Genomic DNA, 27,400 nt, shown 5'->3' with positions numbered 1-27,400 from the left:
CCCTATTAACTACCTGTTTCTGAACACATGATCACAATATCAAGACAGGATCTTTTAGTACCAGAAGCAAATTTCATATAAAAATGTGTGACTTGAGTATTCTGATTACTATTGGATTTAAATTTTAGATCTGTTACTGGAGATGTACTGTAACAAATACATTTTTTTATTATATAAAACTAAATACTTATATGTGTCACTTTTTAAAGTGTCTTATGCTACTAATCATATTATTATTATTATTAATATTATTATTAATAATTACTCTTTTATTACAGGTACACTACACTAGGATAAGTTTCTTCATTAATGGACCGGAAGAAGGTCTTAGAGCATTTGATTCAAGAATCCTCACTGATCCAGTTTATGATAACATCCCTGGCGGCTCTATACGAATTGGACAAAACATGGATGGTATGAGTGTCACACATCTCAAAAAGATGGGACATGCGATTGTATTGATTGTATGTTATAAAATATGAAAATGGTTTAATCGCAAACTATATGATTTTGTAATAACCAATCACAGTAAACAGATAACTCCTCCTTTTAGTGTGGAATCCATAACAGCAACCTTGGTCACAGTAAAGGTTTATTTTTTCAGCAACTGAGGCAGAAAGCACGATGCCCAATGTGTGTTTGAGAACAGAAATAACATAAACCATGGAGGAGGTACTTCTTGGGAGTACAGTGACTGATTGGATCACTGAGAAGCTGTGAAGAAGGGGGTGTGGGCGGGAATAACCTTAAAGGAATACTTAAGTGAAAAAAAAAATGATCTTTACTCACCCGGGGCATCCCTCAGCCCCCTGAAGCTGTATGGTGCCCTTGCAGCCTCGCTCCGATCGTCCCGTCCCCGCCGGCGGCTACTTCCGGGTCCGGCGACAGCCGCCAACAGGCTGGGAACGCGGCTGATTCTCCGTGTTCCCAGCCGCTATATCACCCTCTATGCTGCTATAGCGTATATATATATATATATATATAGCGTGTATATATATATATATATATATACGCTATAGCAGCATAGAGGGTGGTATAGCGGCTGGGAACGCGGAGAATCAGCCGTGTTCCCAGCCTGTCGGCGGCTATCGCCGAACCCGGAAGTAGCCGGCGGTGGGGACGGGACGATCGGAGCGAGGCTGCGAGGGCACCATCCAGCTTCAAGGGGCTGAGGGATGCCCCGGGTGAGTAAAGATCATTTTTTTTTCCCTTTAGTATTCCTTTAATGACCTTTAGAATTACAAGATGATTCCTAGTGGTTGTGCTTTCAACAGTCAAGGTTCTGTAATGAGAGAGACCAGAAGCACGATGGTGCCGTTAGGTAAAGTAGGTGAGAGTAGGGTAGTGAAGTATACTCACAAGGGTGGGTTGCCCTCCTGCAATCACCGACAGAGCCAACGGGAATTTAACTGTTCCCATTCAGTATCCCAGGTAATGCTTGGCAGGTGCTGGTGGTCGGTCACTCTCCTTAGCTATTTTCACACGTGGTGTACCATATACTACCCCGAAGGGTTGGCCTATAGCTATGAAAACTTGTAGAAGGTGCCCAAAATATAACTTTAAGTTCAAATCATAGGATATATACGTAATTCGACCTTACCTCCATCAAAGGACAAACCACATGGGTAGAAATAAATGTATTGAAGCACATTTAAGATAGTCTTTATTGTGCGATAAAGTTATATTTTGGGTGCCTCCTAAAAGTTTTCTTAGCTTAATGACCTTTGACTAACATCAAAATCTCAGCACTGAAAGCACAGCTCATTGGTCTGTGCCTATTACCCACAATGATAATAAGACACCTTTTGCATTTAAAGCACACCTTAACTGAGAGAGATACAAAGGGTTGACATATTTGTTTCCTTTTTAATAATGTAGATTGTCTGGCTGTACTTTTGAGCCTCTGATTCTAATACTCTCAGCCATAGACCCTGAACAAGCATGCAGCAGATCAGGTGTTCTGACTGAAGTCTGACAAGATTAGCTGTATGCTTGTTTCAGGTGTGTGAGTCAAACACTACTGATGCTGAAGAAATCATCAGGATAGACAGACAACTGGTATTATTTAAAGCGGACCCAAACCAAACATTTTTTCAATTCAAAATATTTAGTTGCACCACTCTGACACATACAAATATAAATAAACACTCCTTCAAGCCTATGAGCATTTCAGTGCATGCTTTTCACCCCTCTCTTTTCATAACTTACAGGTGGCAGCCATTAGCAATTCCTCCTTTGCTGGACAGCATCTATTCCACCAGTTTGCCGGAAAAATCCCGGCGATATGAAAAGAAGGGAGGGGTTCCTCAAATAAATGTAAAATATTTTATATTTGTCATCATGCGGCTGAAAAAAGGCTGCTATTTATTATTATAATTTAGAAAATAGATGTTATTTTTGAAATTGTGTATTTTAGATTCGGGTCCACTTTAAAGGGTAATAAATATGGCAACCTCCATATCCCTCTCAGTTTGAGTGTACTTTAATATACAGTGCAGCTTACTACGGTAGGAGAAAAATTAAAGGTTGAATACTGTATATTATACTCTCTTTAATTTGCACCAGCAATAATTTATTGAAGGCTTTATTTTCAAGACTATAACTTTAAACAGACATGGTAACAAGGCTGCCAGCAGTATTAAAGTTGTCTGAAAGCCAGAATTTCTACTTTGCTCTAAGAGATTCTTTACAGCTTGAAAGCTACTATCCCAGAATTTTTTTTTAACAGAACATCACTGAAATGGTTAAACAAAGCACTTTGTCCTGCTATTCAAATTCAAATCCGCATCCAAACTGGAGATAACAGTATCTTTACACACATTGTACCAACATTGGAATGTAAACAAACACAGTATAACAAGTGAAAAGGAGCTCTCTGTGAAGCTCTCTGTGCTTCAGACACACACAGTTCAGAATAGCTCATTAGAAGATGTTAATATATAATAAAAAGCAGTTTGAATAAAATGCAATGACAGCATTTAGGGCATGATAAACTACACTTTGGAAACTTGTAATTTGTAAAAAGACAATATTAATTATGCACAAAAGCAAATATGATAACTGTATAAGTAATAAAAAGTAGGAAAACACATTTTTATTGAATGTTAAGTTGGAGTTTCAAACCACTTTAAACATTAATAAGTAAAAGCAAACATTTTAGACAATATAAAAAAATACATTTTACACTGGTAGATATAAAAAAACGCAAGAAAAAAATAATAATTAAAAAAAAAATTGAATGGTTTTAATTTAAAGAGAAATGGTACCTTAACTTTGCTAATTAAAGGTGAGACGTGGAGGGGCTCATTGCTTCAGCTTAATGAGCTTTATAGCATCCCGCTAATCAAAACGATGATTAAAGGATGATGCAAAATGTTCTTCAGAGGAAATATGAGTCCTTCTCTGCTGCTAAAATATGAGGTGCTTTAACCGTGTATAACTTTCCAAAACGGGACAGTCTATCCCAAGCATTATCTATATAGGCAGTTAGGTAGATAAAAGATGTAGGTCCAGCAAGGTATATATAAAATATATACAAAAAACGAAACAAAATAGATCACAGAAACCATGCTCCATGTATGCAAATTATTACTGCTGTTAAGAGTGTCAGGAGGAAGTCTCCGAGTGTCCGGAGAAAGTTTTAACTTACTAAACCTGGTAAACGCCTTTAATTCTTATTGGCCAGTGATTAGCCAATGTTACCACCTTCATGTAGTATGAGGGCCAAAAGGTTTTGAATAATATGATCAGATTGTGTGGGTAAAGGTCCGTACACACACCGGACTTTAGGCAACGACGGGTCCGTCGTTGCCTCCCGCTGGGTGGGCGTGCCAGCGACAGTCCGGCGTGTGTACGCTCTGTCGTCAGACTGATACGGCTGTTTCTGAGCGATCTGCCGGGCGGATCGCTCAGAAACAGCCGTATCAGTCTGACGACAGAGCGTACACACGCCGGACTGTCGCTGGCACGCCCACCCAGCGGGAGGCAACGACGGACTCGTCGTTGCCTAAAGTCCGGCGTGTGTACGCTGCTTTAGGTGGTAAAATTGGTCAGTGATTGAAAGTTGAAGGTGTGTACAAGGCTTTGGCCTCAATTCACTAAGATCATGCTAGAGATAATAAAGCAAGAGAAAACTTACCTCCACACGTGAGAGAGTTATCTTATCTCTTCATTCCTTAAATTACCTCTCCTGTAGTTAATTTACCTCCTCTGTAGTTATTTTACCTCCTCTGTAGTTAATTTACCTCCTCTGTAGTTATTTTCACACGCAGTTAATTAACAGCCTGTCTTTAACTCTGGAGTTATTTTAAGGATTGGAGAGTTAATTTAAAGACAGAAGAGTTAACTTTAGGCTTGCCTGAGGTAAAATGTTTCCTGAATACTACATGCCTTATCACCATGGTAACAACTCTAGAAGAGTTATTAAAGACAGGAGATAAGCTTAGTGAATTGAGGCCTTTAACCTTTATTTATGTGATAGATGTCTTTACTAATCACTGCATACAATTACCAAAATAGCAAATAACATAGAGCAATTGCCACTCAAGTGACAAGTCATCTAAAGTGCAGAACATTCATTGGGCTGGATACGATTAAAAGCATGGATCTTCTACTCTACTCTACTCTACTCTTCACTTCCACTTTGTCTTATTACTTTTGCAGCAGTCATTGGACTTTTGGTTTTTCAAAAGCTTTTTTTTGTTTGTTTTGTTTTTAATAAGGATAACAGAAAGTACAATACAAATAACAATAGAATACACACAAGCTTAAAAATGCAACATATTTAGTCAATAAAACATACAGAATGTTGAACATTGCAACTTTGTGTTTCCTATCACTTAACTGAAAGACTAAATCAATAAATAGAAAATAAGTCATATATATCAAGCATAATGAACTATAAAAGAAAATGAGACAAAGTGGCATTTTGAGAGCTGAGAGAAATAGGGTATGATAGAGATAGTTTATTATAAATATATAAAAGACATACATAAAACAGAAGAGCAGGTCTACTCTTCACAATAAGTTCATAAATTGTATAAACAAACTTCAAAAATGTTCAATAAACTTCATGAACAATTTTTATAGTTTACAAACTTTATGTCTTATGAAGATCAGCAACCCTTTTGTACTTATTTTTTGTTGTTTAGTTTTGCTAGTGGGCAACCATGTATGGGGGTAAACAATATACTGTACATCTAGTGTTATTATCAATAAGTTGCCCCCCTTCAAAAAAATAAAAAAATAAAATAAAACTCTAGTCAAAAGTGTGATTTTCTTAATTTCATACAACACCTGTCGTAGTTTAGAATCTTGCTATATATAGGTACAGAATATCACAGTTTAAGGCAAATAAAATTAATTACCCAGCTCTGAATCCTTTACCACTTCTATGAAAATACTATTAGTGGACTGATACATAAGTGTGGCATCTTTCATAAAAATGTTGAAGAGACATGAGTACTGAGTTTGAGTCTGAAAGCCTAAAACTATGCCCTTTAAATTTTCCTCATTGCTGATTGTTTCACCCAGAAATCTAAAATAAGTGCAAATGTCCTACAGGGTCACTATCAGGCTCTTCGTCCAGGATGGATGACCTTGTTAATATGGAAACTTAAAAGGAAGTTTTTGCAATTTGTTAACTTTAGTTCATCCTCTTTCTCCCCTCTCTGGCGTGAACTAGGTTTCCGTTTCAAAAGTCAGGTTTATAGAATCTGCCAAAGATAAACCAGTGATTGAAGTGCTCCAGTTGAGCAGCAAAATTATGTTTATGGAAGGATATCAAGGATATACTACCCATATCTCTATTCCAAAAATGTTTAGTTTACCTTAATCCTGGGTTTGAACTAGATAAAACAATCAATAATGAGTTTTTTTTTAAATAAAACAAAGTTAAATGATTATCTACTTGGAAGAGTGGGAAAGTGTGGACCAGGCATTTATTTTTAATCCACTTTGTAAAAACTGTGTTATAGTTGTTTTCTAGTAGGAGTTAGGACATATGCTTCAAATCATTTGAAAACAAAAATGAATGGAGATAAAGACAGCCCCAATTAATAACCTGATTTTTGAAAAAAATCTAAATAACAGTTAAGTGTCAAGGTTAGATAAACATTATAGTTTGCAATCTCTATATAGATCATTTTTCTTTCCTCTGTAGACTTGATTTTAGCCACTTAAGGACCGCGGTGTTAAACCCCCCTAGTGACCAGGCCATTTTTTACTAAATAGGCCACTACAGCTTTAAGGCCTTGCTGCAGGGTCGCACAACTCAACACACAAGTGATACCCCTTCTCTGTCCACCAACAGAGCTTTCTGTGGGTGGACTAAGATCACTGCCAGGATGTTTATTTTTTTAAATAAATATTTATGTTAATATTTTTAAAATAATTTCTTCTATTTTTTTTATTATTTTCATAATCCCCCCTCCCTCCTCCTGCCAGCCAATCAGTGCGATCGCCTGTCATAGGCTTCAGCCTATGACAGCGGATCACCTTTGTGCCTCTGGAGGGGACAGCCGAGTGACACGGCTGTTCCCTGTACAGCGCTGCCTCAGATTGCAGCACTGTACAATGTTAATAGATGGTGGTTTTGACGTGTAACAGTCTTCAAGCGGCGATCGCCTCTGGGGGACTGAAGGCGGTGTGAAGCTCCCTCATTCCAGAGGGGATGCGCGCGCATCGGCATGCGTGATCCCCTGCAATGGCCGCCCAGAGCCATTCATGCCAATCGGCTTGGAGTGGTCCTGGGGCTGCCGCCGCGTTCACTCCAATTGGCGTGGAGCGGTCGGCAAGAAGTGAAGATCTTTCTCAGCCTGAAAACAACAAATTCTGGAGGCCAGAGATTAAAGTGGACCTCTGGTGTAAAAATGAAACCCACATTATCAGCACAAGCAACAGCTGTTATATCACCAGGAAAAAATGTCTAAAATCAACAACTTGTACCATAAAATGCAGGTTTTGTTGGTTAGCCATGTCCACTTTCTAAAGAACTGACTGTGTCATCTGTGATGAATGGTGCCTCATAATGAAGAACTAGGGTACTTTGCGTCTACCTGTACATTTATTAAGGGTGACTGCACAGATTTTCTTGAAGTTCAAATTTTGACTTTACATCAGGATTTTACAATTTAAATTTGAAAGTCAGAATTTGGAATTCATGGAATTCTGATGTATAAATTCCGAATGTTACACAAAATATATTTGTGTAATGCACTTTTTGCATGAATAATGAAAAAAATGTCACTGAGCATGCTCAAGGGACATGAATGAGAAAATCCTGCGCAAAAATGCCAAGCAAAATTGTAACCTATTATGAACATATATTTATAAATTTGCACTAACCATCACTTATCTTATGGTTAGTGTGAAAATATATTCATAATGAATTACAATTTTCAATGCAAACTTGGATTCTATGAAATTTGGAATTTCGTCCGATTTGGAATTCAGCAATTTCCGATCATCCTTATTTCTTATAATAAAAGGTTAAATGTAAATGTTTGTTTGAAATAAAGACAGTAAAAAAAAATAAACAGATCACTGGGTCGTTGCATATGATCGGGAATTAATTTGTCAATTCCTTCACAGTCATCAGGGGGTGAGGTTTGGCTTTGTAAATGTGTATAGGCTACTTTTTGTTAATCACACCTTTACTATATTTCAGAGTATTATAGTGTTGGTGTTCGAATTTGGGTTGCACTTAAATTCAACTTGAATATGCCTGTTCGCATTCAGATATTGCCTAGGGCCCTTCAATCAAAGCAGGGATCCCCTCCTCCATCTTTGTGGTGGCAGACAGCCGATTGTACACACCCCCTAAAAAAACTATAGTTTGAATATTTGTGAAGCAGACGTCATTTCTGTCTGCGTAGGCAGCACTGACTCCACACTGTTTTACTGACTGAGATCTTATTTACTGTGTTCAGCTGTTACTTGCCCCCTGTAGCGCTAAAGGTTTGCGTGGCCAGACGTTCAAACGCAAAAAGATTTTTCAGCATAGCACAATAATATTTCAAAATAAAAATAAGTAAATATATATATAAATATACATATATAGTAGGCTACACAAGCAGTAAGGAGGAGCTCATGCAGTACTTGAGTAAGTGTTGCAGTTTGCATGAATTAAGTGAGAATACTGTGGTGAAACCTATCGGCTAACGTTTGGACCAAAATAACCCACTCGGGGACCTCTACGCCTCTATTCGGAGACCTGTATATAATCTGGCATGTTCCCTTGACCACCCCCTTCAAATCACCTTACCAGCAGTGTAAAAAAAATTTTTCTTGACTTTTAGAGTTTGTTCAAAACTCTAATGGTGTTCCAATTTGACATTTGATGGACTCGAACAATATTGGTCTGTTTGATTGAATCGTCAGTGAATCAAACACAAAGCTGTTCGACCAACACTAGTGAATTGTTTTTCCAGAACGTGCTATAGTTAATGTGTAGCAGTTTACTCTGCAATAAAATGATTGAAAATGTAAAACAGAATAAGCTGGGCTTTTGAATAAAACCTATTTTGCAGGGAAAAGAGCCTTTTTTTCTTTAATTATTTCAGGAGAAGCTGAATTTTGGCAAGTTTTCCCTGTTAGTGAAATACACACGTTACACATTAGACCACATTACTGGAAAGACATGAGAGTTTTAGAACGAGTACAAAAGTGGGCTAATAAATTATACAAAGGGATGGAAGGGATCACTTACAAAGAAATGTTAGACAAACTGGCCCTTACAACGCTTAGAAAAGAAACAACTTAGAGATGATCTAATTAACATGTATAAATATATCCTGTTGAAATATATCCAACGGCAAAATAAATGCTTGAGAAATAAGCATTTTATCCCCAGGGCAAGATAACATGAACTGTGTGTGGAGAAAAGGAAATCTTGTTGCCTGTTAACCTCTTGAGGACCGCAGTGCTAAACCCCCCTAGTGACCAGGCCATTTTTAGTAAAATAGGCCACTGCAGCTTTAAGGCTAAGCTGCAGGGACGCACAACACAGCACACAAGTGATTCCCCCCCCCCCTTTTCTCCCCACCAACAGAGCTCTCTGTTGGTGGGGTCTGATCGCTCCCCCATGTTTATTTTTGTTTATATAAATATTTTTATTACTGTTTTTGTAATAAAAAACCTTGTCACCTTAAATATTTCACCTCCCCACAGCCAGTCAATCATTGCGATCGGCTGTCATAGGCTTCTGCCTATGAGAGCCGATCACTCTCCAGTTTCCCAGGGGGACAGCCGTGTCACACGGCTGTCCCCAGTACACGCAGCACTGTACAATGTAATTAGACGGCGGTTTCGCCGTCTAACAGTCTCCCGAGCGGCGATTGCCGCTCGGAGACTGAAGGAGGGGCGGAGCTCCGTCCCCGAACAGGAGATGCGCGCGCAGCCTACGTGGGATCTCCTGCATTGCGAGCCCCAAGGACATTTAAACACATTTTTCAATAGAAAAATACACATATTTACACAGATCTGTACATGAGTCCTGAAAGATGGACACATGAGAGAGAAAGAGGGACAGAGGAATTGGGTTTTCAAAGAGGGACTGTCCCGCCAAAACAAGGACAGTTGGGAGCGATGGTCGATAGTACGGGGGTGTTTTTGTAGTGTTAGTGGCAATAACAAGGTCATAAGGGGTCATTGTAAAATGACAGTATTATGTTTCTTCTAGGTATGGAACAATTTGTTGGAAGAATGCAAGATTTCCGTCTGTATCTGGTGGCGCTTACAAACAGGTAACAAGATTTATGTAGTCCGGAGATTCTGGCTGGAAGATGTTGATGTGTACATTTAACTACACCTCGGCAACCAATCCATTTGTGTGTGTGTGTGTGTGTGTGTGTGTGTGTGTGTGTGTGTGTGTGTGTATGTAGAGATGAGCGTAATGACCTAATAATGATTACGTGAAATTTCATGTAATTCGCAAAATTACGATTATGGCCGTAATTGAAATTCCGTGAATTTCACAAAGTTACGTTACATTTCGCAATTATGGGGAATTTCATAATTATGATCATTTTTTGTAATTACGATCGTTTACATAACACAAAGAAATCAGAATTTCGGAAATTCGTCCGTTCTCGAAATTGTGTTCCAGTCCAGAGCATCCTGATACATTTAAAGCAACAACACCTTTAGATTATCAGATATTGCAAGGCCCAAAACCAAGTGTCTCAGCATGCATGACCGCTAAGTGCACATTGACAAAGAGCACCTGTCTTAGAAGTGGCTGCAGATAGAGTCTCCTGATGCATTTAAAGTGATAGCATATGCAGGGGCGTTTGCATTATCAGTAATTGCAATCAATGAGTGACTTTTCTGAGTTTAGTTACTACCTAAATGTGCATAAATACTATTAGAAATGAAATTACGGCCTTTTTCGTAACTAAAACAACTTTGTTTCTATACAAAACATGAAATTATGAAATTTCGCGTCAAACACGAATTTGCGCCAAAACGCAAAATTACGTAACCAAAATTTCACTTACAGGATTACAAATTACGATTTGTATGGCAATTACGAAATATTTGTGTCGTGGCGGCATAATTCGTGTCCGTAATTAAGGAAACACGAAATTAGGACAATTTGGGCTCAACACTGTGTGTGTGATTAATTGTACTAGTCTAGTTTGTTATGTGATGCTTTAGGGCACATTTTGCACATTATGCTTTGTACTGGTTTATTGACCGGTAAGGATCGGCTGTAGTTAAATCTATGCTGCCCTCGTGGCTGCCTAGTGCCTAAGCCTGATGCAGCGTAGTTTTAACACCGCCCTTTCCCGTGCACAGGACGCAATAGCATGTCCCCGCCAGCACAGATCTTCCCTGCCTAAAGACAGCTGAGCTTCCTAACTCAGGCAGCAGCTGCTTTTATTGGCTCTACAGCCAATCACAGTGATCAGGAAGTGAAAACTTAAAAAAGCCCCTGGTTCATAAAGGGGCCTGAAGCTGCGGTCCAAAATCAGTTAAGTAAATCAATAATGTGTCTTGGTCTTAATAAATGTAACCATACAGAAGTCACTTGAAAATGTCACCCAACTTTGAGAAGACCTTTGGGCAATTTAGATGTGTTTGTTTAGCACCCCATGACTATAATTGTAATTCTCACCTAATATAAAAATGTGTGTACAGGTGTTATTTTAGCCACACTGTGTATAAGGGGGAAGTCATAGGCATACATGCAAAATGGGTGCCTGTAAATGTGGGCGCCGGATATAGCCACTAGTAGAATATTGGTCAAATTCCCAATACTCTGCTATTTTTCAGTGCTAAATCCCATAGTAAAACATTGGTAAATGTTACCAATATTTTACTACAGCTAAACCTAACCCTACTCTCACACAGAACCCTTCGCTCTCCAATGCCTAACCCTAACTGAGCCCTCTGTTGAGGCCTAACCCTAACCTACCCCTACTGATGCCTAACCCTAATCAAAGCTCTACTGATGTCTAACCGTAACTAACGACCCTCCTCTGATGCTTGAACCTAACCTACCTCCCTCCCCCTTAGCAATGCCTAACCTTATAAGACTCCCCGATGACACCTAAACTCAACCACCCCCCTCACCGCAAACCTGTTGATATATGTAAAGCAACAATGAAAAATATGGGGCACAGTGTACGTTTTGGCACCATCATAGGTGCAATAATTATGGCTATGGGCGTACATTTGGGTGTCAGAGGTTAATGGTGGTCATGTTTAATATTTAATTCTATTGCAGGTGGGACTCCCTAGTTGTTGGGGTCGCCCCAGGGGAGGGGCAGAGAAATGTGTGTGTGTGTTGGGGGGGAGGGTTGCATCAAATATTTGTTGGAGTGGAGACTATGGCCTAAATTCACTAAGATCATGCTGGAGATAATAAAGCAAGAGAAAACGTACCACCACACAGTAAAGGTGGCCATACACTGGCCCGATTCCCGGCCGTTTCGACAGCAGATTCGATCCTGGGATCGAATCTGCTGCCAATCGTTCGCGGTAAACGCCGCCGACGATCCGATTTCCTCCCGAAATCGGATCGGTCCGTCGATCGCGCCGTGCGGGAAATTACCCTCGATCGCCCGCGGGTAAAGTGCGCGTCGCTAGCGGCGGCCAATCCGATGAAAAATACATTACCTGATGCGGGCTCCTGGGCGTCTTCTCTGCATCTTCTCAGCGCTGCACCCGCTCCATCCCGGCGCTTCCTGGGTCACTGCAGTGACCCAGGAAGTTCAAATAGAGGGCGCTCTATTTGAACTTCCTGGTCACGGAGTGACACAGGAAGCGCCGGGATGGAGCGGGTGCAGCGCTGAGAAGATGCCGAGAAGACGCCCGGGAGCCCGCATCAGGTAATGTATACGGGGGGGGGGGGGGGGGGGGACAGGCGGCAGGAGCAGCTGAACAGATTGTGATCGGTTTCAGGCTGAAGTCGATTCACAATCTGTTTGCAGTAAAGGCAGCCATACGATCCCTATCTGATCAGATTCGATCAGATAGGGATCTGTCAGCTGGTCGATCTGATGGCACATCGACCAGTGTATGGCTGCCTTAAGAGAGTTATCTTATCTCTTCATTCCTTAAGTTACCTCTTCTGTAGTTAATTTACCTCCTCTGTAGTTAATTTACCTCCTCTGTAGTTATTTTCACATGCAGTTAATAAACAGCCTGTCTTTAACTCTGGAGTTATTTTAAGGATTGAAGAGTTAACTTAAAGACAGAAGAGTTAACTTTAGGTTTGCCTGAGGTAAAATGTTTCCTGAATACGACACGCCTCATCACCATGGTGATCACTCTAGAAACGTTATTAAAGACTGGAGATAAGCTTAGTGAATTGAGGCCTATGATTTGTAGATACATCACTGTCAGAGGATGTGGAAGCAGGATGAAAGAGGGCAAGCATACAGCAACTTTTACACTAAAATGTCGAGTTAAATGAAAACAACTTCTGATAATAACACGATATTAAATCAGAGGATATTCAATTCCATCCCGGACACAAGGAAAGCAATACTGCCCAATTCCTCAGACTGTGAAATACGCTTTAACAAACAGCATATATGTTTGTACTGCCGTGCAGAGTTCAGGTTTATTATATCTGTGCAGGCGTTTCATAGCTGTCAGCTCCAGGCACGAGTTGTTTAATTAGACGGTTGATTGATCTGTCTATTTTTGCCTCTCTGTCTTATCGCCAGCTTCTCCACCAGTGTAGATTTACATGTTCGATAACCTTGCTATGTTTTTCTGCAGAGACATTTCCGAAGTGTTTTCCGGAGAGCTTCCGCTGGTGTCCATCCAGCCAGAATGCCGGTGCCCCGGCAGCCACCCCCGTCTGGAGCCTGGGGCCGGGAGGTATTGCCTTCCAAACGGAGGGGACAACTCCAACAAGGACAAAGTTCTGAGGCTGAATCCCGATGCTCACCCCGTGTCTTACATGAATGATAATGATCTGGACACCACGTGGATTTCCTCTCTGTTGTCCACAACAGACATCGACAAAGGCATTACCATTACCGTGGATCTGGACAATGGCCAATATCAGGTGAAATAATCATTCATGAGGATGTTTAAGTCTACATCATACTGTTAGTTATACAGTATAACCCATAAAATGTATGTGGAAGAATCAAGGAAGCAAAGCTAAAACACTCTTTAGTAGTGGTAATTGTCAGCAGCCGAACAAAAATGGTTGTGTCAATTCTCCGTATAGAAAGCTTATGCACTTATTGAGGTGTTTTCCTAGTTTCTTTAGGCCTTAGTAACATATATGAACTGGCCCAGGGCCAGTTCAAGCCACACTGGGGCCCTGGGGCAAAATTAACCTGGGGGCACCCTGAAGCATATTCAGCCCCCAGGGCCCCTGAGCCTGCTGCTGCTTTGCCCAGATCTCCTCCCTCAACTTTACTGTGCTCCCTGGGGCCCCTGCACTGTTTTATCAGCATAGCAATTCACCTGCTCCAGTCCATGAGCACTTGCATTCATCCTTGCACGGGTGCTTTTTCTCTGTCACCTGGCACATGTTATTGCATCATGACATGCAGAGTCGGATTTACCATACGGCACTGAAGGCACGTGTCTACAGGCGCCCAATGATGGAAGAGTGGTTCACTCCCCCTTCCCGCGTGCCTCCCTCCCTCCTTCCCTATGCAGAGTCTTGATGAGAGTTTATCAAACGAGGGGTTACTCACCCACGTTTCGGCATTCCACCTCAAGAGCTCCCTTCAGCCAACTCAAGCTACTTAATACTTGGGGGCACCCCTAGCTACTTAATACTGAGGGTACCTCTGGCTAGCTAATTCTAACGGGCACCTGTAGCTACCTATGAAAAGCAAGGGAAGTAAGGGAGAAGCAACAGCTGGGCCAGCCAGCACGCTAGCAGTGCAGTTTGATGAGGGTTTGTAGGTTTATGGAGGGTGAAGTGTAGGGTGACAGGAGATCTGTGCCTATAGGCTCCTGTGAGGTAAATCCGGGCTTGATTACAGGCAACAGGTCGTGGACAAGAGGCAGGCAGCAGGGATGAAGATGGGGAGCCCAGGCAGAGCAGTGCTCTGGGACAGTTGAGTGGCTATGCTAAAAAAAACTTTGCAGGGGCCCTGGGGAGCACAAGTCAGGGGTCAAGTAAATATAGCAAAATCTGCCATTTGTTGGATTTTTTCACCAACTTTTTGTCTAGCGTGTGTACATAGCTTAACACTTACTTGTCCTTGACCCTGCACTGAAAGACGTTTCTTTGTTGGTGTGCGCCCCTGGCCATGGTGTTTTTTCTGTAGCTGGAGTCATGTGAATGTATGCATGTTGATGCATTGGGCACTAAATGCATGGAATTTGGCAAATGTGCATTCACAGTTTATGAAAATGTGCAACAAAGTGTCTCCATAACTCCTATAAAAGCCCAGCTAGCACTCAGCGCTGTTCATTCTGACAGCTTGTGGATTTGTTGTAACTGTCCTGGTGGTTTGGTCTACCTTCTCACTTGACTTATGCATTCCTGTACTCCTTCATGATCCTCTGATTTAATCTTGTCTAAATACCTTGACCCTGCTTGCTTGTTGTCTGCCCCTACTTCCCATTTTCATCATTTACAGTACATCGTTCTGCACCCTGCTCCGACCACGACCTGCTGCCCATTTAAGCATGTCATCCACCTGCCTCATCTCCTGCTGACTCACTGACATGACTGTCTCACTTTGTCCTATTCTCCGACTTTGAATATTGTCTACATCAGGGCTTCCCAACACTATCCTCCACCAACAAAGCATGTTTTGCAGCAACCACAAACATTCACAGGTGAGGTAATTAGTGTTAGCAACAAAAACTTGCAGAGGGTGTCTTCAAAGATCTTTTCGAAGACACCCTCTGCAAGTTTTTGTTGCTATCGGTAATTTTGTGACAGTGGGTGGCTCCCCTGAGGGGGTCAGTGATTATATAGACTTAGCGCATCCCAATCCAACCTTTTTGGAGGTAATTAGTGTCTCAGCAGAGCTGATTAACCACCTCTGTGGATTTCCACAAAACATGCAACATTGGTGGTACTTGAGGACAGGGTCGAAAAGCCCCGGGCTACATTCTTCTCTCCATATCATGGTGTCGTCTCTTCTTCCAGCTATTGCTGAGCTGATTCTGGAGGCCACAACTTGGTGTCTCCTAGACAGCAAAGCCCAGCAACCCTTGCGGGATGCTCTGGTAGAGATCCATAGTCACTTAGGATCCGCACCCTGGTTAAAGTGGACTTGAACTCAGAACATCCTCTCTGCTTTAACAGATATGCAACAGCATTATAACCTTTAAACAAAAAAATATGTCTTTGTTACAGCTGATAATGTAGGTAGAAAAAAACAAAGTCTTGTAAAAGTAATACCTTTTAATGGCTAACTGATAAAGTTAAATAATGCAAGCTTTCTGGGATCTAGTCCCCTTTTCCAGGCATATTTCCAGATGTAAGCTGAAGTAAAACACTAATGCAGGTAAATAGTAAACACAAAGATGGCAGTTGTGCTGGTTACTGTTTAGCAGTTAGATGTAGACTTTTACAGCTGATACAAATCCTAAAATAAATCAGCACTTTTTCTACTTCCTGATTCATGGAAGCAGACATATTGTTTACAGCCTGCGCTTATCTGCCATCTCTGCAGTGACCGTCATGTGACACAGGGATAGATCAAATTACAACTTGCGATTAGACACAAACAAATAGGAATTTAACAGGCTAAACTCTCTAAATAGATACAGGGTGCATTTCTGTGTTTTCCTTGTGTCCTGTTCAGGCCCACTTTAACCCCTGTCTATCACTATTGGAAATGTTAACTGGTAGTACTAACACCAAATAAACCACTCACATGTACTAACAGGCTACTGGCCATAAAGAATGTTAATCAATGTAATTTCTATCAGTGGACTAGTGGAGATACACTTTAATAGATGCAACATGCAGTAATGAATGTCAAACTCTTTATTAGCATTTGTAGAGCAGTTCCTAAACTACATAGCCTCCTCCATCATTTCTATACCATTGAAACCAAAGGAGAAAATGAAAAGGATTTTAATTTTTTCTTACCACGGGCTATATGTTCGCTCTGTAGGCTCTGCAAATGCGAGTTATGCTTCCTGCAGATTAATAGCTTCCTAACTCCCCTTTATCTTCAGACTCTCTCTTCTTCAGCCTATCCCTATAGTGATTATGATGTATGCGTATAATTATCTTCACTATTGCTCTTATAACTCTTAGCTAATTAGTATCGCTTTAGGCTGAGCAGACAGAGTCAACACTGGGTAAAGGCGGGTTTCTTAGGAATGTGTTACATTAGGAATCCATTTGACATGGTGTACCAGAATCTCTACACTACAGTTTATGACTAATATCAAACAAGAGGCTCCTTTTAAAGATATAAAAGCCCACCCTATTTGTTCATTGAGGATTTTCAACTCTAGAGGTCCATTTGTGACCACCTAACCAAATGCTAGATGTGCCCTGAGTTCTATCTATGCTAGATGCACCTTGTGTTGGACAGCACACCCCTTCTGGCGCATTATTGATCTGAGGAAGTGACGTTTGACTCACGAAATACGTTGTGTGAATTGGGCAATAAATTAGTCTTTTCCCAACATCGTCTAGACACCTTACTGAGGTAAGATATCTCCTCATATTCCTTATGGTAATATTCACATTTATTACACACAATCTTGTGCACCTCTCCTCCTGTCTTTCCACAAATTCGATTCGATAGGATTGGAGTGCCCAACAACTTTGTAAAATGTGCTGTATAGACAGAACAAAAATAATGATTTAATATTATTTTTTTGTTTTGGCTAAATGTTCAATTATTTGATGCTTTTTTTTTCCTTTAGGTGTTTTACATCACTATGCAATTTTATAGCCCAATGCCGAAAGCAATAAAAATACAGAGAATGAAACATACAAGATCGGATTGGGAAGACTGGCAATATTTCGCCAGCGATTGTCAGGACTTTGGCATGGAAAACAATGGTGTCCTGAAGTATACAAATTCTGTCAATTGTCTCCAACTAACTAAGTATGTTATTATTATTATTTATTAGATGTATATAGCGCCAACATATTATGCAGCGCTGTACAATAAATAGGATTACAGACAATGATAACAGGGGTGACAGAACAATACAGGTAATAGACAATAGATACAACAATACAGGTAATAGCAATAAGATACACAACACAATGCAGATAATAGTACAATGCCAGATCATAAACTGGAGTGGTAGTGGTAAAAATTACCAGTTCTAAGTTCTGGGTAAAGTGCACACAGTCAAGTATGATACACAAGGGGAGAGGGCCCTGCCAAAGGCTTACAATCTCGAGGGAGGAGTTGGTGACACGAAAGGAGGGGGTGCAACAAGAAGTTATTGGCAGAAAGGATTAGGTCAGTGTTGAGTTGATGTAGGCCTCCTTGAAGAAGTGAGTTTTGAGTGCTTTTTTGAAGGTGTTGAAGGTGGGAGCGAGCCTGATGGGCAGTGGGAGAGAGTTCCACAGGATGGGGGCAGCTCTAGTGAAGTCCTGCAGTCGTGAATGGGAGTGCGAAATGCGTGGGGTGTTTAAGAGGAGGTTGTTGGAGGAACGAAGTGGACGGCCAGGTGTGTATCTGCTGACCAGGTCAGAGATGTAGGTTGGGCAGGACTTGTGTATGGATTTGTATGCCAAACATAGGATCTTGAAGCTGATTCTGAAGTGAATTGGAAGCCAATGAAGGGATTTGCGTAGGGGAGTCGTGGAGACAAAGCGGTGGGAGGGGTAGATGAGTCTGGCTGCTGCGTTCATGATGGATTGCAGGGGGCGATGCGGTTTTGAGGAAGGCCTGACAAGAGGGAGTTGCAGTAGTCCAGGCGGGAGATGATGAGGGCATTATACTTTTCCTAAAAAAAAAGTTCAGTGCAGTGCAAGTCTTTTTTTGCAATGACAATAATTGTTCAAGATAATGGCCATAATTCACTACGATCAAATTAGTGATAATAAGGCAGGTGAAAACTTATCCCCACACATCAATAAGCATTTTAATTGTAAATTCACTAAAGAAGCTTGCCTTATTAACATGTAGTGATAAGCGTTCACAGTGATAGTGTTATTTTATCACTCCAGTCCTTAAATTATCACCTCTGTAGTTATTCTCACAGGCAGTAGGGGAGGAACACACGCCGGCAGAACGTAGCTCCACCCCTCCTGCTGCCAGGACGATTACAGCTAGCCTGTGTAGGACAGCCAGGGAAGGAGAGACAGAGAGAGGGTGTGGCTGTGTGTTTGTGTATGTGTGGGTGTTTGTATATATGCTTGGTGTCTCTCTCTCTCCCTTGCCCTGTGTGCCTGCTGTGTATAATTCTCTCTACACAAAGTCCCCTTCTGCATAAACTAGTAAAAAATGAAGCAGACAGCTCAGAATGCTTCCCTTCACATTCCAGTCTGTAGTAACACTCCACTTATCGACAGCTCAGGCCAGGTGATAATTCCTCACACACTTTACAGTTGTTATTGCATGCATTCCTCTATGTGAATTAACAATCTTTCTTTAACTTTAGAATTCTGTTGTTATTTTAAGTATTGTAACCTTAACTTTAGAAATCATTTCTTAACTTAAGCACAATATTTATTTTAAGGTTAGCTTGAGGTTAATTGCTTAGTGAATACCATATGCTTTATCACCGTGGTGATAACAGCAAAAACAGCACAGAATTATTATTAAAGACAGGAGATGAGCATAATGAATTGTGGCCAATCTCTAACTCAATGCAGAAAATGTCATATGAGTGCATAATAATAATAATTCCTAAGTATAAAAAATAATGCTTTTTCATTTTATTGTGTTATACAGGGGCACGCCTAATTCAGGTGGGAATGTGAATCTGAGCCTTCTTACCCCAGAACCCAACCACCGGCCAGGCTACAAGGAGTTTTACAGCACACACGAACTCCAAGAGTTTGTTAAAGCTTCCAAAGTGAGAATCCAACTGCTTGGCCAGTACTACACAACAGGAACTGAGGTGTCCACTGTGAGCTTCAGACACCGATACTACGCACTCAGTGAGATCGCTATCAGTGGAAGGTAAAAGACAACCCTGTTTTGACTACATGAACATTCTAGGAAAAGTTATTTTACTTATGTACGTTTAATTTACAAGGTTAAAGGGATCCCTGTTTGACACGCAGCTTTTAGGAAACACCCGTCAGCGACATTTCTGGATAACATTCTGGGAAACGTTAATTACCAATAGTTGTGTTACTCAACAAAGTAGATTCATTTGTAGATGAATGGTTGGAATGTATTTGGTTTCTGTGCTGGTGGTTTGGAAGTCAGCTTTAAGGCTTGAGTTAGATTGCATTTTTGTCTCTACTGCACTGTTTCCATCAGTGGTTTTTAACATTTGCTTCTCTCCCCTCCTTCCTATTGTCTAACCCAAACCTCTCTAAAAAAAAACCACCTCCCTAAAGTTTAACCTCTGCCTCACTTCTTGATGCCTGGTGTGTTACCGTAATTTAAACTAACCCCCCCCCCCCCCCCCCCACAGTGGGATTTCAGGACCATGGCTCTGATATCACACTGTGGGAGCCTTGTTGCATTGTGGGAAATAACAGCTGTTCACAGCTGTTTCCAACTGCCAGTAAAGCAAGCAGCATCTCCTTCCACTGACATCACCTGCCAGCCATAAAAATGTCACCATGTGATAAATGTCAGAATGTAAATCAGGGAGAGGAAAGATTTTACAATGGGAAAACGCTGACTAAATCATTTGTACACAATTATTGTAAAAACGAAGCACTTTTTTATTACATTATTTTCACTGGAGTTCCTCTCCTCTTTAAGCTTCTAGCTTTAACAAATAAAGCTCACCTCCCTCTACCCTGTACCTCCTGATTGACTAATTTCACCTTTTGTTGTCTTCAACCCTTTGGCTGGAGAGTTGGAGTACACCAGTTGACCATAATTTTCTTGGGCACCCAGCTGTAGCAGTTTTGACTTCAGCACAAGTTAGCCAATTCAGTTAGCCAACCCAGCCAATTCAGCACTATATCTGGTGTGGAAGTACTTGGCCAAGATGCAAACCCACCAGAGCTTCACCTCACTTCTCCACATCACAATGTCTCATTGTTCTTTTTGTAGGATAATTTCCTCCAGTATCCTGAAGCTATTGAATTCCAATAATTATAGTTATACAGATGACTTTCTTGTTTTCATTTGCAGATGTAATTGCCATGGACACGCCACTGCCTGTGATACAAGCGTCTCGCCCTACAAGTGCATGTGTGATGTCACCAGTTACACTGATGGGAACAATGTAAGACTTTTTTATTGCCTTTGTGTCAATATACTTATCATTGCTTTGTGTGATGTATTGATATACTATGTGGTATGCTGTTGTTGACAATATTAAAGTGGACCTGTAGCATATCTATGTAGATGAATCCACTGTCCTGTCCTCACCAATCAGAAGCATGCTATGGAAGTTTAGATGCTGTTCTTTAGCATCATCGAGTTCTCCTCTTCCGACACAGCCTCAGTAAAGTGAGGGCAGATGTGGGCTTTATGGAGATAACACAGGGAACACTCAGCTCAGTGGTAACTAGAAACATAGGCTTAACATTTGCACCACCATAGGATAGCAGGAACACATCAAGAAAATCTCATACAGTGACCCCCCCCCCCCCCCAGTAATAGACACCCTATGACAGACCCCAATAACCGACAGCACTAAAATACCCCTCTCTCCAATACAGGAGTCCAGCCTCCAGATCAGGTCACTGAGGTTGTGGCCAAAGCTGCAGTTGTTATGAGTAGGGAGTTCAAGAAACTTGAAAATATGTTCATATGTAGGTATTAATTTGTAATAAAATACATTCCAAAACACCTATATATTTTTCATGTGAGTTTTTTTACTCTTTAACTCTTCATGGTAAGGGTAGGGGTAAGAAATGAGGAGGCAGTCAGATAGCAATATAAGACCAGACTTATTTGTTTACTCTAAAATCCTTCTGGGTAACAAATAAGTTCCTTGGGCGGCTTTACTGGCCTTCCCCTTTCCTGGGTATAAATCGGGGGTGATCTGCAGACCCTAAAGAACTAGGATCTCCAAGAGCTAAGGGCCTCTTCTGAGTGGCCTTCAAGATGTCACCCATGCATCTTCTCCCATAGCTACTCCATCATCCGGAGTACCTCCACCTCTGTTGGATCCCAATAGAACATGATATGAAACTCTAAAGTTATTATCAGGTCTAGCAAGTGCTGAAGCCCTCCTTCACTCTGTCCTAGCCCACTAGACAAGTCCCCTTGTGGATATAATTGTCCTATGACTGTTTTTCTTACAACCTTAAACAGATCTATAAAGAAATGCAGGAAGTAGAAAGTGCTCAAGGGTCAAAAACCCAAACCCCTCCACAACAGGGCGAGGCAACGGTCAGGAATGTCCACCCTTGACATATTTATGACTTGCAATTCCCCCAGTTCAACAGATTAAGCTATTCTTTTGTCTTCCGTTTCTTGTGGTTGTTGTTGCCCACACTTTCCCGTAAGCTGGTCGGGTGCCAGATTTGCAGATGGAGACTGCGCTGCCTGCCACCACCGCGGGCGCTTCTGCTAAAGGGGTTAGTGGGTTGAACCTTGAAGGCTAGAATTATCACCCTGCTTTGTTCTGAAAGACATGCACTTTGGTCTCCTTCTGGGGGCTTTGCTCTCTGAATTGGAGCCCAAGTTGGTTGTCTATTAACCCCTACTTAGACCCAATAAAAATGTCTAAAAAGTTTAACATTTGTGGAGGCAGTGGTGGACTTACCTCCTCCAAATTAAACAGAGGTGCTTTTCCCAGCTGCAGACCTGCACTGTACCTACTCCTACCTTTTGCCTGATGAAGCAGGGTCAAACCTGCGAAACACATTGCCTTTTCCTCTGGAGTACGTAAATAAATGTGTTCTGCTAAACTTTGTTGACATAGCTTGTGTCTGTTTGGAGGAGGTAATTCCACCACTGCTTCCACAAATTTTAAACTTTTTAGACATTTTTATTCTTCTGGCGCCTCTGTATCCCTGTTACATTGTTCTAAGTTCACTGTTGGTGTAGGGGTGTCATCCCCTTTTTTCCTGATCTACTGAGAGCGACTTCTTAATCCTGAGTGGAGTCAGATCTAATCTCCCCACCTGCTATTACAGTGGTTGCCTTTGAGGTAACCCAGCTTTGTGAGTATATTTGTATTTACTCCGCCAACTTCATCCCGTATTACCAGTACATACTACACTATATTTGGCTCTTGGTGTCCCTATCTTTGCCCTACTTAGACCCGGTTTTCCTCCCTTACTGGGGGAAACCGGTTGAAGATCCTGCCTTTTTTAAATCCTCCTGGTCTCCCTTGAATTTATTAAATTCCGTGGTTTTAAAATTTTTCACAATAGGTGAAACCCTGTTCTCGATCTTGGCAATAATCGCTGTGAACTTCCTCTGAGGTTGCAACCTGCAAGTCCTCTCTCGTCTTCTGCAGCTCTCCCAACACTACGTTATGCTCCTCAACTGTCCACTGCCTCGTAATTTACTGCAATCTCTTGCAGTGCTCCAGGTGGGCTGTCTCCCACCTCTCCAGGAATCTCCCGTCACCCTGATACAGTGCTGGAATGTAGAGGAATGGGAAGGGTCTACTATAGAATGGGGGGTAGAGGGGCTGCATTTTATTTCCTTATTTTTGTCACATCATGATTCTGTCCTCCTGAGACATTTGACAACTCAGTCTATTGAGATAAGTGAAAAGCAGATAAGGGGAAGCCCAGGACCCTTGATACCAAAGCAATAGGGCTTTCCAGTAACAAAATTGTATAACTGCTCTCAGCTTTTCAATAACACTTTCTATCACTTTTATCTAGAATAAATTAAAATGTCCCAGATAACTAGCTCTCTCACTGCAACCATAAATTCTTCACTGCTTCTCCCTATAAAAAAAAATAATCTATTTCCAGCTTGATAAAAAAAATAAGTAGTTTCCCAGTCTTTCATTAAGTGAACAAGAGGATACCTTGGCGGGCATAACAAGCAAATTGTTTTATTGTTACATTAAATTTTAATATTTTGCATTCAGTGTCTTCTTTCTCGGGAAGCAAATTAAGTAAATCTTTTGATATGAAGACATATCTTTTTATGGCTCCGAAAATTGCCTTAATCGTTTAAACAGCGCGGCCTCCTGTTGCTAGTATTTTTCATGCCTTTTAGATATATCCGCCGGCAGGTATATCTTGTTTTGCAGGCGGCCAGGTTTGACGTTGTTTCTTATCTTGCTCTTCTTTTATGTCTTCTTATAATATAATTATCGGGACGGCACATTACGTTGCAAATTTATATTGACCAAATACTTGTATGAAGGGAAATTATTTCATTTTTTTTAATATTATTAATATTCCGGCTAGAAAAATCATCACATTTTTATTTCCTCCAGATCATTTATTATATTTTAATAATTTTTTTTTTTGTCTGTGGTGAAAGTTAAATTTTTACTGTGGGGAAAAAAATCTGAGAATTTTGAATACCGTCTGATAAAATTGTTTTCCTATCCGTATCTAAATAGAATAGAGTCATTTATTTAATTAGGCAGCTAATATGTGTCTTTTCTTTATGCACACATCAAAAGCTACAGGGGGCGTAGCAATAGCCATAGCAGCTGCTATGCGGCCCTGGAGCAGAAGGGGCTCAGGTGATACTTGATGGATTCACTATTACTGTATATACTCGACTATAAGTCTAGAAATTTAGGTCTAATTCACTAAATAAAAGTACAGAGCTCGACTTATACACGAGTCATGAGCAACATTGAGTAATGTTTGAACTATCTAGTGACATTCCCATTTGCAGCAATTTACCCAGTAGTAAGTGATCATTTCTTGATAAATGAAATGCCAAGAAAACACAAGTCTGAAAGTCCTGGCCACAACAATTAACAAGGTAAGGGGCGGGGGAAAAGACACTGAGCTACAGGAGGGGGAGTGAATCATTGCTGCACTTAGGGGCCTGGAGGAGTTATTGGTTGCACTTTAGGGACAGGAGGGGTTAATGGCTCCAATATTTTATGCAGTGCAGTCATTATCCCCTCCTGGTCCCCAAGTGCAGCTGTTAATTCTTCCTAGTACCAAAGTGCAGCCATTAACTTTGCTGGGTAGCCTTGTACTTGTCCGACTTATACACCAGGTTGACTTATATTCGAGTATATACGGTAGCTTTCTTGTCTTTCTCTTTCTTCTCACTTTGTCTCAGTGCCCATGGACTATGTGCAGTGAAGATAGTATGAGACTCTAAATTGCCAGATTAACTCATATCCATAGGTTAGCGGCAGGTGGCATTGCTCAAGAGCCGCTATAACTGATGGCCCCATGACAGTTCTGCTATGGGGTACCCATAATCTCTAGCTACGCCACTGAAAAGCGATGAGATTTTTTGACATTCTGCTGGCCCCAGCTTCCTGTTGCAGAGCTGTGTTGTCTGCAAAGTTTTTCATTTGGGCACCTGCTATGTTGGAACCATGCCAGGAGAGCTACAATATTAGGATACAGAGTACAGAAAATACTACACTGCCCATTATGCCAGTAGAGATCCAGATAAACATGAAGTGGTTCTAACTGGCAAAATAGCTCGTAAGACAACATTTTGCACATTCCCGCACCTGCACACGCATTCCCCTGACGCACAGACACGAGCCAACTTAATGGGGAGTGATGGCTGGCATTTATAAAGTTGAAAAAAAGAGGGTTTTTTTAAGTTAAGGTGACCACATAAAAAAAAAAACTATACTGAATTGTTAACCCCCCTACCTAACTAATTAACCCCTTGTGTCATCTATAATTGGTCTTAAAGTTTGTGAACTTTAAAGAGAAGTCATAACGAAGAATTGAACTTTATCCCAATCAGTAACTGATACCCCCTTTCCCATGATAAATATTTTCCTTTTCACAAACGGCAAAACCAGGAGGCACTGTATGGCTAATATTGTGGTGAAACTCCGCCCACAGTTTCACACTTTAGGAGACTTGTTGCATTGTGGGAAATAACAGCTGTTTACTGCTGTTTCCAACTGCCAAAAAAGCATGCAGCATCTCCTTCCACTGACATCACCCGCCAGCAGTAAAGATGTCACCATGTGATAAATGTCAGAATGTAAATCAGGGATTTAAAAGATTTTACAATGGGCAAACACTGACTAAATCATTTATACCTAATTATTGTAAAAATGAAGCTCTTTTTTTTATTACATTTTCGCTGGAGTTCCTCCTTAAGGACTTTAAAGGTTAGGTGTCAGGAAGCGGGTTTGTGCTGGGTGTATTGGTTAAGGTTAGGCATAAGGAAGGGTGTTTGTGCCTGGGGGACGTTTAAGGTTAGGTGTGTGTGTGTGGGGGGGGGGGGGGTGGTTAGAGTTATTGAAGGAGGGAGGGTTCTATGTAAGAATAGGGTTAGTTTTAGCTGTAGTGAAATAAAACAAAAATGAACACTAAAATAGTTGAATATCTGTAAATGTTTAGCTTTAGCATGGGGTAAGGGGGTATAGTTATGCTGGATTTGGAGCAGAATTAGTATTTAGTACTGAGGCGGGGGTTTATGCAGGTGCTGTTTTTTTTTTCCGGACCATGCTAGCTTATGCTTGGCTCTGGGTGAGGATTGGAAACTGATACAATAGGGAGGAGGGAGAGGGGAAGTCAAAATAGGTTCCACAGAATCCTGTACAAGCTCACAGTTTACCAGCAAGAAAACATATGTCCTCATGTTTTCCTGGTGGTAAACTGAAACAAGAAAAAAGGGGCGCAGGTGCCCTTGCAGAAAAAAGCCCAACCGCCACAGGCGCCCATTGTAAAAGACGAGATTTGCGGCAAAACAGGAAAAGTAGGGCTGCGTCCGCTTTGCAGTGGCGCAGTTTTCATATCCGCAGGCCTCCGTGCCTGCGATTCTATTCGGGCCCAAATTTACCTTCTTTGCAGCCAATCACAGCCTTGTGATGGCTCCTCCAGGTGCCCAAATTTACTTTCTTTGCCACAAATCACGGATTATTGACGGTGCCTCCAGGGGCTCAAGTTTACATTCTCTGCTGCAAATTGCAGCTTTGTGGTGAGTTGTAGGTTGGGGGTTAAATGTTAGGCACCGGGGTGTTAAGTGTTAAGCAGTAGGCACCACCTGGGGGGGCTAAGGGTTAAACATAGGTAGAGGGAAGTCTTAGGGTTAGGCATCGGTAGATGACGGTTTTTACGGTAAGACATCAGTAGAGGGAGGTCTTAGGGTTAGGCATCGGTAGATGGCGGTTTTACAGTAAGATATCAAGAGAGGGAGGTCTTAGGGTTAGGCATCGGTAAAGGACGGTCTTAGAGTTAGGCATCGGTAGAGGGTTGGTTCTGTATGAGAGTAGGGTTAGGTTAAGACAGTAAAATATCGTTAACAATTACTGATATTTTACTATTGCAAATAAGTAGAATATCTTTAAATTTACTAGCAGCAATCCCCCGCGCCCTTTTTTCTAGGTCTATTTTTTACATGTACGTGTCGTTTGGTAAACTGTCTACGGTCAATGCTGGTTTGGATGGGTTAGTCTACTCAAAACTAACAATTACATCAGAGGTTCAGGGATGGGGGTAAAAAACTTTCTTATGGCATTATGCATTTCCTCCTCTCTTCCATCTCTGTCTATTTTATAGCTTTCAGGGCAAGAGAAATATTAGATTCAAAGCATCCTGTATTACAAGAGAGCCATTAAATTGCAGAGAGGGTTCTATATTGTACAGAATTTCAATTTAATGAATGCATGTTGCATTGTGAGGCTGTCTCTCTCCATGAGCATAATGAATGTCTGTGAAAGATATCTGGAGAAGAATTGTTCTGTGATATAAAACCTTCAGATTCAGATACTGACCACTTTTTACGATTACATAATCAAGATGTTTTGTATTTAAGGC

At 41.1% G+C, this 27,400-nt stretch overlaps 1 protein-coding gene across 7 annotated transcripts in view; it reads left to right on the top strand.

Annotated features, from left to right (window-relative positions):
• The window catches only part of USH2A (usherin), a 1,078,291-nt gene that overhangs the window by 53,890 nt on the left and 997,001 nt on the right, over nucleotides 1-27,400 (top strand). For all 7 annotated transcript variants that reach the window (XM_068232882.1, XM_068232881.1, XM_068232884.1 and 4 more), the window contains 6 exons: nucleotides 279-414; nucleotides 9,680-9,743; nucleotides 13,231-13,522; nucleotides 17,326-17,510; nucleotides 19,317-19,547; nucleotides 20,685-20,778. In XM_068232882.1, the coding sequence (XP_068088983.1) occupies nucleotides 279-414; nucleotides 9,680-9,743; nucleotides 13,231-13,522; nucleotides 17,326-17,510; nucleotides 19,317-19,547; nucleotides 20,685-20,778 (1,002 nt within the window). The remainder of the gene's footprint in view (nucleotides 1-278; nucleotides 415-9,679; nucleotides 9,744-13,230; nucleotides 13,523-17,325; nucleotides 17,511-19,316; nucleotides 19,548-20,684; nucleotides 20,779-27,400) is intronic.

This window comes from Hyperolius riggenbachi, chromosome 4, assembly GCF_040937935.1.
Source record: "Hyperolius riggenbachi isolate aHypRig1 chromosome 4, aHypRig1.pri, whole genome shotgun sequence".
Lineage (NCBI taxonomy): Eukaryota > Metazoa > Chordata > Amphibia > Anura > Hyperoliidae > Hyperolius > Hyperolius riggenbachi.
Note: the sequence above shows the minus strand (reverse complement) of the source record. Positions and strands in the feature narration are given on the sequence as shown.